Consider the following 15066-nt stretch of genomic DNA (forward strand, 5'->3'; position numbering starts at 1 on the left):
TCAACATATTTTTGGAAGTCCTAGCCATGGCAATCAGAGAAGAAAAAGAGATAAAAGGAATACAAACTGGAAAAGAAGTAAAACTGTCCCTGTTTGCAGATGACATGATACTATACATAGAATGCCACTAGAAAACTGCTGGAGCTAATCAATGAATTTGGTAAAGTTGCAGGATACAAAATGAATGCACAGAGGGGCTTCCCTGGTGGCGCAGTGATTGAGAGTCCGCCTGCCGATGCAGGGGACACGGGTTCGTGCCCCGGTCTGGGAAGATCCCACATGCTACGGAGCGGCTAGGCCCATGAGCCATGGCCGCTGAGCCTGCGCGTCTGGAGCCTGTGCTCCACAACGGGAGAGGACACAACAGTGAGGGGCCCGCGTACTGCCAAAAAAAAAAAAAAAAAGCAGCACAGAAATCTGCATTCTTATACACTAATGATGAAAAATCTGAAAGAGAAACTAAGGAAACACTCCCATTTACCATTGCAACCAAAAGAATTAAATACCTAGGAATAAATCTACCTAGGGAGACGAAAGACCTGTATGCAGAAAACTATAAGACACTGATGAAAGAAATTAAAGATGATACCAACAGATGGAGAGATATACCATGTTCTTGGATCGGAAGAATCAATATTGTGAAAATGATTATACTACCGAAAGCAATCTACAGGTTCAGTGCAATCCCTATCAAATTACCAATGGCATTTTTTACGGAACTAGAACAGAAAATCTTAAAATTTGTATGGAGACACAAAAGACCCCGAATAACCAAAGCAGTCTTGAAGGGAAAAAACGGAGCTGGAGGAATCAGACTCCCTGACTTCAGACTATACTATAAAGCTACAGTCATCAAGACAATATGGTACTGGCACAAAAACAGAAACATCGATCAATGGAACAAGATAGAAAGCCCAGAGATAAACCCATGCACATATGGTCAACTAATCTATGACAAAGGAGGCAAGGATATACAATGCAGAAAAGACAGTCTCTTCAAAAAGTGGTGCTGGGAAAACTGGACAGCTACATGTAAAAGAATGAAATTAGAACATTCCCTAACACCATACACAAAAATAAACTCAAAATGGATTAGAGACCAAATGTAAGGCCAGACACTATAAAACTCTTAGAGGAAAACATAGGAAGAACACTCTTTGTCATAAATCACAGCAAGATCTTTTTCGATCCACCTCCTAGAGTAATGGAAATAAAAAGAAAAATAAACAAATGGGATCTAATGAAACTCTAAAGCTTTTGCATAGTAAGGGAAACCATAAAGAAGAGGAAAAGACAGCCCTCAGAATGGGAGAAAATTTTTGCAAATGAATCATCGGACAAACGATTAATCTCCAAAATATATAAACAGCTCATGCAGCTCAATATGAAAAAAACAACCCAATCCAAAAATGGGCAGGAGACCTAAATAGACATTTCTTCAAAGAAGACATAAGAAGCATATGAAAAGCTGCTCAACATCACTAATTATTAGAGAAATGCAAATCAAAGATACAGTGATGTATCACCTCACACCAATTAGAATGGGCATCATCAGAAAATCTATAAACAACAAATGCTGGGAGGGTGTGGAGAAAAGGGAACCCTCTTGCACTGTTGGTGGGAATGTCAATTGATACAGCCACTATGGAGAACAGTATGGAGGTTCCTTAAAAAACTAAGGATAGAACTATCATATGACCCAGCAATCCCACTACTGGGCATATACCCTGAGAAAACCATAATTCAACAAGAGTATGTACCACAATGTTCATTGCAGCACTATTTACAATAGCCAAGACATGGAAGCAACCTAAATGCCCATCGACAGACGAATGGATAAAGAAGATGTGGTACATATATATATAATGGAATATTACTCAGCCATAAAAAGGAATGAAATTGGGTCATTTGTAGAGATGTGGATGCATCTAGAGACTGTCATATAGAGTGAAGTAAGTCAGAAAGAGAATAACAAATATCATATATTAATGCGTATATGTGGAACCTAGAAAATGGTACAGATGAATTGGTTTGCAGAGCAGAGATTGAGACACAGAGTAGAGAACAAACGTATGGACCCCAAGGGGGGAAAGCGGCATGGGGTGGTGGTTGTGGTGTGATGAACTGGCAGAGTGGGATTGACATGTATACACTGATGTGTATAAAATGGATGACTAATAAGAAAATAAATAAATAAAGATTTTAAAAAAACCAAAAAGAGTTAGAACTGGCCTATCAGTGAGGTAAGGGCCTTGACTTTCTAGTACTGTGCTCTGATACAAGTAAAAGGAAGAGTTCCACATTCTGAAATTGTTTGAACATAGTTCTTTGCATCAGCTAAATATCTGTATCTACAAATAAATAGTATAAATGCCTTTTTTCATAATTCAGCCCAACCCCAGGTTAAGATATCATGCATTCCAAAATAATGAGAATTTTCTATTTTCTTTAATAAAAGTGGTTTTAGGAGTTCAGACTCTAGATTCCTACTGGGTGAATCACGTGTCCCACTTTTGAGAAAAAGAGTTGGACTCAGGATTTCCCCTCACAAGGACAAGAGTGTGGAGGTGATAAGTCAAATGCCACATTCCGGTTTTAGTGTCCTGTAGGATCATGCCTTGACGCATCCTAAAGTTCAGTAGAGACCCTGTGCACTGGATAGAGTCCAGCAGTGTCCATTCTTCAAAGCTGTATTGATGTGAAGTCCCCCAAAAGGCTTCAAGGACTCTGCTTCCCATCTTTGTAATCCAGTTTTGCTTCTCTCTCTTTGCATAAATGCTTCCAGGTATTTTTGCAAGGCTACCAGTTACATTTGACCAATCTGTGCAATGGATCAAAATTAGGAGAGCTGATTCAACTTGGTGACCAAGAAGTCTCCATGCTTTGCAGCCTGCCAAAGGAGAAACTGGATGCAGCAGAGCAAATACTTCATTCCAACCTGGACATTCTGAAGCCGATCTTGGTGAGTAGGATTGCTGTGTGGAGAAGCTTCAAGCACTAATACTTTTGGAATGTGACATTTTTCCTTGGGCAACGTGACTTTGTTTTTGTAGAAATATAGTGCTGGCTGGGAGTTGGAGACATAATTTGGCTCAGTGGTATTCTAACTGTCCTTTCAAACTTTTGGGCCACTTCTCCAAGAGTAAATGGGGGAAGAGTAAGTAGGGTGTGGCTCTGAGTCCAAGTCTAAGGTCCCTTGTGCCTGTTTCAATCAGAGAAAACCTCCTTTTTTATGGTTTTTAATATTGAAAGGTTCATGTGAAGAAGGAACTCCACAGATTTTTTAAAAAAATTCTCAAAACCATTGATGGGAAGATGGATATCTATTCATTTTTAAAAGCCTATCAGAAAGGAGACATTGAGATGTCTCAGTGGGAAAACCCTGGAATTGGATGGGAGCACACTCAATAATTAGCTTACTCAATGACAAAATTGCATTCACAGAAAAAAATAATCCCAAGAAAGCCCAGTCCATCAGCTGGGAATCACTAGTTCAGAGAAGCAGTCCATGAGAATACATCCAACTATAGGGATGAGTCTGAGCATTCTGGTCGCCTATGTGTTATGTCTTGTTCCAGAACAGGTGTCTTTCTTTGGGTTTCCCTGGAGCTCTGGTGAAATGCCCCTTGAACAACATCCTTTAGCATTCAGTGTTCAGGTTTCCTACTCACCACAGAACTCTCTGATATGTCAGTAGTTTCTTTTAAAACCAGGGACAAAGCCCTGGAAGAAGGATGTGCCTGGAAAGAGATGTTCCTCATTATAATAGAAAGAAATTGGAATCCTCTGAGACTTTGCACACCATGATTTCTCTAGAGAAAGATGAGCCCTCCTGGGGAACTAAGAAGGTTCTGTTTCTGGACCCTGTACCTGGATGATACCCTAGAATATTCCTTAGAAACACATGCCAGGGTTTTACACTCTTGACTGACCATCAGGGAGTCCTTGTGTCCAGCTTGACGCTCTGATGCTGTAGCTTCTGCCTGAGGTGAAGGTCGTAGTCAGACTCTGACTTTTGGATGCTTCTGTGGCAGGGTTGATGGTAATCCCGTCAGTGTGAAGGGCTTAGGCCTAATGCTTAAGATCTGTTTTTGTTTTATTCCAGAAATAGTATTTTCTGTTTCAGTGGTTGAAAATGTACTGAGTTATTTTCATTGCTCTGTGATTCCACTGGTAATATTTCTAGAGTATAATTTTAGTAAGATATGTTTCTGTATGGAGATGTCTGCAGCCCCAGATAACTGGTTTAAATAACCAGATAAGCTCATCTGTGAAGACACTTGCAGCCTGTTGGCACTTTTTTCATCGCGAGACAGAGGGTCAAAGGTTGTTACAAATGGTAGACCATTTCCTTGGACTGTTTTGGCTGTTTTACTTTATTTCACAACAAGATCGAAATGTTCATCCTTTCAGCTGGGATGATTCAAGACTTTGGAAAGATGGGTGCTTTTAGAAGACATAGTAATTTATTCTGGTGCCCATTCATTGTTTCACTTCTGTTTACTCATTAAACACCTATTGTGTGCACAACCCAGTAAAATCCCTCTAATTATATAATGTCTGAATTATGCTCTAAGTAGAATGATAGTACAGCCTTCATAATCTGACAATCAGCAGCTTAGGGTTCAACTTGAAAATCTCTCCCTAGTTGGGAAAATTAGCGTGATCGAGGACATGGAAATGCACTGTCAAAACTGTCAGCTACATCACAGCCCATCCTGTCGTGCTGTGTTTGTGCCTTGTAGACCAGTTGGTTCGCGGCGGGTGTTGATTAGGGTAGCTGCCATATGCTTCCTGCCCATCTCTCGGGCATAGGAGCATCTCAGGTTCTGCTCCTGCCTGTCAGCTGTTGCTGTGAGATCTTCCTAAAATCAGAAAATGGGGCTCTCGAATTAGAGCATAATGAGTGGCCAGGATGGCTCTGTGTAAAGATGTTTTAGGGGATACCTCTGGGATGAAGTGACTTCCAAACATTTTGAAATGTGACTCTTACAGCGGTGCCTTAATTGGAGCACTGGGGTTGATACTTGATTGACATTAAGCAGCCTTTTGCTTCTGCCACTTGGGTGGAATTTTGACATGGGTGATGGTAGATGGATGTTCCGTGACACCTCGTTGCACATGGGCAGTTAATTGCGCCAAGATATACAACAGGAGCAGCAACCAGCATTGCGGGGGAGGGGAGAGAAACTGTTCTATCCGCACGTGTTTCTGTACTAAAAGTGGGTGTTGAGGAGAGACATGTTTTGAAACATTTCTCCTCTCTTTCTTTCTTTCTTTTTTTTTTTTTTGATGTGGCTATTTCTCCCTTTTTCAGCCAAAGTATTCTGACACTTTCTCCTGGGTCTCCTTCAGTTCCCTGATGACCACTTGGACCTCAGTATTTTGACAGAAGTGGGGAAGTGTGGCAGAGTAGAAAGGGTGTAGGCCTGGGGTCATCTGCATCTGGGTTTAAATTCTGCCTCAGCATTTTACCAGCTGTGGGACCTTGGATACATTAGATTCTGTAAGCCTCAGATAATGAGGCTTTTACCTACAGATAACATAGTTTACCCTTGGTTGTGACTATTGCTCAGGTATATGAAGAGCCTGGCATAAGGCCTGGCACACATTAGATGCTCAATAAATAGAAGTTAATAATTTAATTGATATGAGTAATATAAATTATATGCTGAAAGCAGTGGCTGGTAAGGTAGAAATTTTCTTTTATAACTCAGTGTTAGAAATCAGTCATACCAAGCAAAGTAATCCTGAAGAATATTTCAATGAAAAATTGCATTCTTTGCTTAGGTATTGCCAAGGCTTCTTATCCTGTAGATTATTTGTTTATGCCTTGGTTATACCTTGCATAAAATGAAGGTATGAATTTTGCATATCAAGGTGTTCACAGGGCTGTATTCCTTTTTGGAGGCTCTGAACATGAATCTGTTTCTGAGCTCATTCGGATTGGTAGCTGATTTCAGTTCCTTGAAGTTGTAGGACTGAGGTCCCTGTTTTCTTCCTGGATGTCAGCTGGGGGCTGGTCTTTACTCATAGAGGCTGCCAGCATTCCTTCTCGTGCTTTTCATATTGTCCCTCCCCAGCCACAGTGGTTTGAGCCCCTCTCATGCTTTAAATCTGATTTTTCCTTCTGCTACATCTCTCTGCTTCCAGCTTGAAAGTTTTTTGCTTTCAAGGGCTCATGTGATTAGACTGAACCCATCCAGATAATCTAGGATAATCTCTCTATTTTAACATTCATTACTTTTTACATCTGTAAAGTACTTTTTACCAGGTGAAGTAACTGATTGACAGGTTCCAGAGATTAGGGTGTGGACTGCTTTGGGGAGGGCATTCGCTCTGCCATAACTGCCTTTGGATTGGAACATATATTGGAACAATATTTCACTCTGTCTTTGAAGTGTTTCTCCAGTGCCCTTGGCTTTTTTTTATTAGTCCCGTTTCAGCCCTGTGTACTTTTTTGCTCATATTCTGAGAGTGATTCTAAAGTACAGTAGACACTACTCATTAACGTTTGTACTGCACAAACCAAAGAGCAATGACTTTGGGAAGCAGAACATCTCTGAACAAGGCATGAGACATTCATCAACAGAACCAATGCATATGTACTGTCTGTCTACTTTGTACCAGGTACTGTTCTAAGGCGCTGAAGGTTCAGCCATGAACAACGCAGACAAGGTCCATGTGGAGCTTTCATTCCATTGGGCACTGAGAACCAGCTTTAAGGCTGAGACTGGAAACTTGAGGAATTCTTCCTAAGTTCTGGGTTCTGTAAAGTGAGGGCTGCCCTTCCAGCAGCTGCCTGACAACAGTCTTGTCTCCTATGGGACACTGTGAGCCCTAGTGAAAGTCTGTGTGGTTAAGTAGGCTTGGGCTCTAGTCCTGTCTGTGATGTGAAGATGGTGTCTGGTTTTTTTTGTTTGTTTTGTTTTTTTGCGGTACGCGGGCCTCTCACCATTGTGGCCTCTCCCGTTGTGGAGCACAGGCTCCGGAAGCGCAGGCTCGGTGGCCATGGATCACGGGCCCAGCCGCTCTGTGGCATGTGGGATCTTCCTGGACTGGGGCATGAATCCATGTCCCCTGCATCGGCAGGTGGACTCTCAACCACTGCGCCACCAGGGAAACCCGGTGTCTGGTTTTTGAGGTGAGGAAAATGGTGTCTGATTCGAGTTAGCAAGGACAGGCATGCAGATTGACCTCCATCTTGCTAACATCTTAGACACTGCACGACTGTGTGGCTAGACTGCCTTGACTTATACTTTCATTCAAAAAGGAGAAGTTCTATCTCCATGGAGCAAAGTGTTCTGTTCCTGTGTCTTCCGATGTGTGTAACACATTCTTACAGAGGCGGAACTCAGTTCATAGGGCAAAGGAGTTAAGGTGAGTGGTGCTCTGAGGTGCCCAGAGGACTAGTGGGCTCACAGCTGGACTGCACAAAGATCGAAGGAGCAGGTGGAGGAGGAGGAGTGAAGAGTTATCCTTGTCTTGAAGGGTCTTTGACTTGATGAGGTGAATATGTAACAGAGTATATCTGAATTTGAATGACCTTTGAAGCAGCACTCACACCAGTCCATCCCCCACCCTCCTAATGTGCTCTTCTCTTTGCTTTTCATTTTTCTTCCATATTTATTGGACACCTAGTTATTATGTGCCAGGAACTGTGCTGGACACTGAGTTGAAATAAAACACCAGCTCAGAAATTAAAGTCAAATTGACTTTGCTAGGTTATTGCATTTTTTATTTTAAGTTTCAGTCTATGACAACTTAGTTAAACTAAGTTTTTGGTGCGGCAAATGCTGCAGCATATATAGAAATATAATGTGTATTATAGAATGTAGGAATATAATGTTGTACATATGAAATTTATATAATATTATAAACCATTGTTACCTCAATTTAAAAAAGAAAAAAATAAAATTCATGTGGAAGGAAAAACCTAGTGAGGATAGAAAGAATATAATGAAGTCATTTATTAGGCCCAGAAAAGATGGCACAGTAGACTTGATCATTCTCAGGCCAGTGCCCCAGACTGTCATGCTTTTAGGAAATGTTTCAATGTTGTGATTAACACATTTTGCAGAAATGGGTAGGAGCTTTTGAGTAATACTCATTTGTCTATTCTTCCCTTGATGATAGCACAGTATCTAGTTGTGATCTAAAAATATTGAATAATACATGAATTCCTGTTAGCTTAACACAGAACATACAGTCTTCACCAAAGGTTTTATTTTCCCTCTTTTTCTCCATTTGCCTTCATACAAGAAAATCTTGCCCCCTGTGGTCAATGGGGACCTGTATGAATTCATAGCCAAGGGAATGTTTTTGGTTAAGAAAAATAGTAGGAGGAATTCCAAACTGTGAATGGCTTACCAGAACTCTTTGGAAATACTATTGGCAAGTTTTTTCTGCCTTTGTCAAGTAAGTATGAGCCGGAGACCTCAGTTAACAGTAGGTGCAGGCCCATGGTTCTCAGACTTCATCGTGTGGCCTCATTTTAAGGCATATTGGCTGGGGTTAATTTTGTTCAAGGAAGTTAGACATCTTTCAGATCTGATAAGTACTCAAGCCAACTTATATTCTTACCCTTCCTTCATTCCTGCCAATCTCCTTTCCTCCTCCCTCTCTCTCTTATCTTTCATCGAATTAAAAAGAAAATTATGAAATAGTTCAAATATATAAAAAGGTACAGAAATAACATAAAGAACACTCATGTACCAACATGCATCATTTTATTATGCCTGCTTTAGATTCTTTTCAAGAAAGAAAACACTACAGATACAGTTTATGTCACCTGTGTATCCCCCTCTTTCCTCAAAGATAACCGTTATCCTGGAGTGGCATATTTTTATGCAACCATATATATATTTGCATTCTGTTAATAACAGTGTAGGGTATTGGTTTGCATGTGTTCATATTGTATAGGTGTGCATGTTGATTTGCAACTTGTCTTTTTCACTCAACGTTATGTTCTTGAGATTTATCAATGTTGATAAATGTGGCATCTGGTTCGTTTTAACTGCTGCATGGTATTCCATTTTTATTCTAAAAAAATTTTTTTTAATTTCTTCTTCCAGTCTTTGGCTTGTTTTTTCCCATTGCTGATGGTATCTTTTTGCGCATAGTTTTTACTTTCAGAAGTTGAAGTCGTTAGTTCCCATTTTTGGTTTGGACTTCTGTATTTTAAGAAGGCCTTCCCTACCTTAGGTTCATAAGTACATTTTCTCCTCTATATCTTTTAAACTTTCATTTTTAGTTTTAGCTTTTCAATATACCAAGAATTTAATTTTGTATAGTGGTATGAGATGAAAAAATTACTGTCTTTTTTTTTTAACATCTTTATTGGAGTATAATTACTTTACAGTGTTGTTAGTTTCTGCTCTATAACAAAGTGAATTAACTATATGTATATATATATCCCCATATCCCCTCCCTCTTGCATCTCCCTCCCCCCTTGCTATCCCAAGCTGATCTCCCTGTGCTATGTGGCTGCTTCCCACTAGCTCTCTGTTTTACATTTGGTAGTATATATATGTCAGTGCTACTCTCTCACTTCATCCCAGTTTACCCTTCCCCCTCCCCCTGTCCTCAAGTCCATTCTCTATGTCTGCATCTTTATTCCTGTACTGCCCCTAGGTTCATCAGAACCATTTTTTTTTTTTCAGATTCCATATATATGTGTTAGTATACGGTATTTGTTTTTCTCTTTCTGACTTACTTCACTCTGTATGACAGACTCTAGGTCCATCCGACTCACTACAAATAACTCAATTTTGTTTCTTTTTATGGCTAATATTCCATTGTATATATGTGCCACATCTTCTTTATCCATTCTTCTGTTGATGGACACTTAGGTTGCTTCCATTTCCTGGCTATTGTAAATAGTGCTACAGTGAACGTTGTGGTTCATATTTCTTTTTGAATTATGGTTTTCTCAGGGTATATGCCCTGTAGTGGGATTGCTGGGTCATATGGTAGTTCTATTTTTAGTTTTTGAAGGAAACAGCATACTGTTCTCCATAGTGGCTGATCTGATCTTTATGATTTCTTTCCTTCTGCTAACTTTGGGTTTTTTTGTTCTTCTTTCTCTAATTGCTTTAGGTGTAAGGTTAGGTTGTTTATTTGAGATTTTTCTTGTTTCTTGAGGTAGGATTGTATTGCTATAAAATTCCCTCTTAGAACTGCTTTTGCTGCATCCTATAGGTTTTGGGTCATCATGTTTTCATTGTCATTCATTTCTAGGTATTTTTTGATTTCCTTTTGATTTCTTCAGTAATCTCTTGGTTATTTAGTAGCATATTGTTTAGCCTCCATGTGTTTGTGTTTTTTACGGTTTTTTTCCTGTAATTGATATCTAGTCTCATAGCGTTGTTGTCAGAAAAGATACTTGATACGATTTCAATTTTCTTAAATTTACCGAGGCTTGATTTGTAATCCAAGATACGATCTATCCTGGAGAATGCTCCATGTGCACTTGAGAAGAAAGTGTATTCTGTTGTTTTTGGATGGAATGTCCTAAAAATATCAGTTAAGTCTATCTGGTCTCATGTGTCATTTAAAGCTTGTGTTTCCTTATTTATTTTCATTTTGGGTGATCTGTCCATTGGTGAAAGTGGGGTGTTAAAGTCCCCTACTATGATTGTGTTAGTGTTGATTTCCCCTTTTATGGCTGTTAGCATTTGCCTTATGTATTGAGGTGCTCCTATGTTGGGTGCATAAATGTTTACAATTGTTGTATCTTCTTCTTGGATTGATCCCTTGATCATTATGTAGTGTCCTTCTTTGTCTTTTGTAATAGTCTTTGTTTTAAAAATCTATTTTGTCTGATTTGAGAATTGCTACTGCAGCTTTCTTTTGATTTCCATTTGCATGGAATATCTTTTTCCATCCCCTCACTTTCAGTCTGTATGTGTCCCTAGGTCTGAAGTGGGTCTCTTGTAGACAGCATATATATGGGTCTTGTTTTTGTATCCAATCAGCCAGACTTTGTCTTTTGCTTGGAACATTTAATCCATTTACATTTAAGGTAGGTGATTATCGATATGTATGTTCCTACTACCGTTTTCTTAATTGTTTTGCATTTGTTTTTGTAGGTCTTTTCCTTCCCTTGTGTTTCCTGCCTAGAGAAGTTCCTTTAGCATTTGTTGTAAAGCTTGTTTGGTGGTGCTGAATTCTTAGCTTTTGCTTGTCTGTAAAGGTTTTGATTTCTCCATCAAATCTGAATGAGATCCTTGCTGTGTAGAGTAATCTTGGTTGTAGGTTTTCCCCTTTCATCACTTTAAATATGTCCTGCCACTCCCTTCTGGCTTGCAGAGTTTCTGCTGAAAGATCAGCTGTTAACCTTATGGGGATTCCCTTATATGTTATTTGTTGCTTTTCCCTTGCTGCTTTTAATATTTTTTCTTTGTATTTAATTTTTGATAGTTTGATTAATATGTGTCTTGGCATGTTTCCTCTTGGATTTATCCTGTATGGGACTCTTTGTGCTTCCTGGGCTTGATTGACTGTTTCCTTTCCCATGTTAGGGAAGTTTTCAACTATAATCTCTTCAAATATTTTCTCAGTCCTTTTTTTCTCTTCTTCTTCTGGGACCCCTATAATTCGAATGTTGGTGTGTTTAATGTTGTCTCAGAGGTCTCTGAGACTGTCCTCAATTCCTTTCATTCTTTATTCTGTTCTGTGGCAGTTATTTCCACTATTTTATCTTCCAGGTCACTTATCTGTTCTTCTGTCTCAGTTATTCTACTATTGATTCCTTCTAGAGAATTTTAAAATTTCATTTATTGTGTTTTTTATCATTGTTTGTTTGCTCTTCAGTTCTTCTAGGTCCTTGTTAAATGTTTCTTGTATTTTCTCCATTCTATTTCCAAGATTTTGGATCATCTTTACTATCATTACTCTGAATTCTTTTTCAGGTAGACTGCCTATTTCCTCTTCATTTGTTTGGTCTGGTGGGTTTTTACCTTGCTCCTTCATCTGTTGTGTATTTCTCTGTCCTCTCATTTTGTTTAACTTACTGTGTTTGGGGTCTCTTTTTTGCAGGCTGCAGGTTCATAGTTCCTGTTATTTTTGGTGTCTGCCTCCAGTGGGTGAGGTTGGTTCAGTGGCTTGTGGAGGGGACTGGTGCCTGTGCTCTGGTGGGTGGTGCTGGATCTTGTCTTTATGGTGGGCAGGGCCGCATTTGGTGGTGTGTTTTGGGGTGTCCGTGAACTTAGTATGACTTTAGGCAGCTTCTCTGCTAATGGGTGGAGTTGTGTTCCTGTCTTTCTAGTTGTTTGGCATGGGGCGTCTAGCACTGGAGTTTGCTGGCCATTGGGTGGAGCTGGGTCTTAGTGTTAAGATGGAGATCTCTGGGAGAGCGCTCATTGATTGATATTACATGGAGCTGGGAGGTCTCTGTTCCAGTGTCCTGGACTCAGCCCTCCCACCTCGGAGGCTCAGGCCCGACACCCGGCTGGAGCACCAAGACCCTGCCAGCCGCACGGCTAGGAAGAAAAGGAAGAAAAAAAAAAAAAAAAGAACAGCTAGAACCCCAAGCCAAATGGTAAAAGCAAAACTAAACAGAGAAAATCACACAAAGAAACATACATACTCACAAAAAGAGAAAAAAGGATAAAACAAAATAAAAAAATAATAAAAATAGAAAAAATAATAAAAAAGATAAAAAATTTTTAAAAGTAAAAAAAATGAAGAGAGCAATCAAACCAATAAACAAATCCACTAATGATAACAAGCACTAAAAAGTAAACTAAGATAAACATAAAACCAAAAACCAATCAGACAGAGAAAGCAAACCCCAAGTCTACAGTTGCTCCCAAACTCCGCTGCCTCTATTTTGGGAGCCTTCATTGTCTTTTCAGGTATTACAGAGATGCAGGTTTATCAAGTTGATTGGGGGGATTTAATCCGCTGCTCCTGAGGCTGCACGGAGAAATTCCCCTTTCTCTTTTTTGTTCGCGCAGCTCCTGGGGTTCAGCTTTGGTTTTGGCCCTGCCTTTGCGTATAGGCCACCCTCAGGCGTCTGTTCTCTGCCCAGACAGGAGGGGATTAAAGCAGCAGCTGATTAGGGTTCTCTTGCTCACTCAGGCCAGGGAAAGGGAGGGGTACGGTAGTCATAATTGGAATGGAGGGCAAGCCTGTGGCAGCAGAGGCCGACGTGATGTTGCAGCAGCCTGAGGTGCGCCATGTGTTCTCCCGGGGAGGTTGTCCCTGGGTCACGGGATCCTGGCAGTGGTGTGCTGCACAGGCTCCTGGGGGGGTGTGGGTAGTGACCTGCGCTTGCACACAGGATTCTGACTGGCAGTGGCGGCAGCGTTAGCGGTTCATGCCCATCTCTGGGGTCTGAGCTGATAGCCGTGGCTTGTGCCTGTCTCTGGAGCTCGCTTAGGTGGTGCCCTGCCTTCTGTGGGCACACGGAGCAGGAATCCCCTCTCCTCACACACCTGGAAACAATGCTGTGTTGCCTCTCCAGCAGGTCCAGACTTTTCCCCAGACTCCCTCCTGGCTATCTGTGGCACACTAGCCCCCTTCAGGCTGTCTTCACACAGCCAACCTCAGTCCTCTCCCTGGGGTCTGACCTCCAAAGCCTGAGCCTCAGCTCCCAGCCCCTACCCGCCCCAGGGGGTGAGCAAACCAAAAAATTACTATCTTATATGACTAACTACTTGTCTCAGCAGCACTGGTTGAATAGCCCATCCTTTTCCCATTAATTTGTAATATTAAATCTGATTTATGTCAGTCTCCTCTCTGTATTTTATAGTGTCCAAGCACAAAAAAGTGAAATGAAGTCTTGAGCAAAATACCTGGATAATGTAAGATTTAAACTTGATGTTGAATTTGAATTGTGTGTGTTTTTAACCCTGTGATGTCAACCCACACCTATATGTGTAACTCCAATCAGCACTCCTTTGAAAATGGAAATTAGTTTGTACTGATTACAGGTTGCCAATACTTATGTTAATGAATTCTGAGCGTTTAATCTCAAACAATGATTAGTATAAAAAGGATCCAAAAAAAATGGAATTGACTATTCTAGTTATGACTTATGGATGGGTTTGGCCAGTGTTTTTCTCTTTGAGACCAAAACCTGAATCAGTCAATTAAACAAACAAACCAAAGTTCAGTCTATTGACAACAAGTTCGTGTAGTAAGATACGGTATTGTGTGGAGTTTGAATATCTAAAGGTCTGAAATCCACAGTAAATGTAATGAGGTCTTTATGTTTATGTCCATGGTTAACTATATTCATGGGTGAGACAGCCATTGCAGTAAGGCCTGCTGTGTGTGTGGAGTTTTGCTGAATTGTGTAGCTTCTAAAACAAGAAGAATAAGCTTGCTCCAAAGTTAAGACGCTTAAATGGAAAAACCCGAAGGAAAAATCATTACCCAATGAAGATTTAAATTCATTCAGATGGGGAAGACATATTCTCAAAACAACATGAACTGCTCATTGATTTGTCTCCTTCAGGGGAATGCTTGCTAGTGGGGACAACCGGCCAGTGTTGGGTCTGGGGGTTTAGAGAGCTAGCCTTTTGCACTTGGTGACTTGTGTAAACAATTGGTGTGACGTACCTGGCCGCAGATGCGTTTGGCACTATCTTGGATCCCACGCAAGGCCAGGTAAACTGATTGGCTTCTTGTCACTGCTTCACAATCTGAAGTAGACAGCATCGTGTGGACCAGATATAGAATGCACAAACAGCCACACTCGTGCAAAGAGTACTGTGAAAAAGAGGTGTGAAAAAAAAATTGTCCAGGTGCTGTGCCTCAGTGGTTCTCAAACTTCAGCGTGCAAAAAATTTCCTAAGGATTTGTGGGTCTTACGTCTAGCTTTTCACTCAGGTCTCGGGGGCTGGGCATCAGCACACCTGACAAGCACCTGAGAGTTCCTGAAACAACACTGTGTTGGTGAAACCTGGTTATTCTCAATCCTCTGTCATGATTTAGGTTGTATTCAAGTGCAATTGGTTTTTAATTTAATATTTTCTTTTAATCAACTCATTTGTTTTGTATAAAGAAAAGGAAACTGAATTACTCCTATAAAAGTAAAATCGGTATCACTTACTGTAC

General features: G+C 40.5%; 1 protein-coding gene across 3 annotated transcripts in view; it reads left to right on the forward strand.

Moving 5' to 3' along the window:
• ABCA1 (ATP binding cassette subfamily A member 1) overlaps positions 1-15066 on the forward strand; it is a 138251-nt gene that overhangs the window by 59353 nt on the left and 63832 nt on the right. For all 3 annotated transcript variants that reach the window (XM_032634674.1, XM_032634676.1, XM_032634675.1), the window contains exon 7: positions 2786-2962. In XM_032634674.1, coding sequence (XP_032490565.1) covers positions 2786-2962 — 177 coding nt within the window. The remainder of the gene's footprint in view (positions 1-2785; positions 2963-15066) is intronic.

The sequence above is a fragment of the Phocoena sinus genome, chromosome 6 (assembly GCF_008692025.1).
Source record: "Phocoena sinus isolate mPhoSin1 chromosome 6, mPhoSin1.pri, whole genome shotgun sequence".
NCBI lineage: Eukaryota > Metazoa > Chordata > Mammalia > Artiodactyla > Phocoenidae > Phocoena > Phocoena sinus.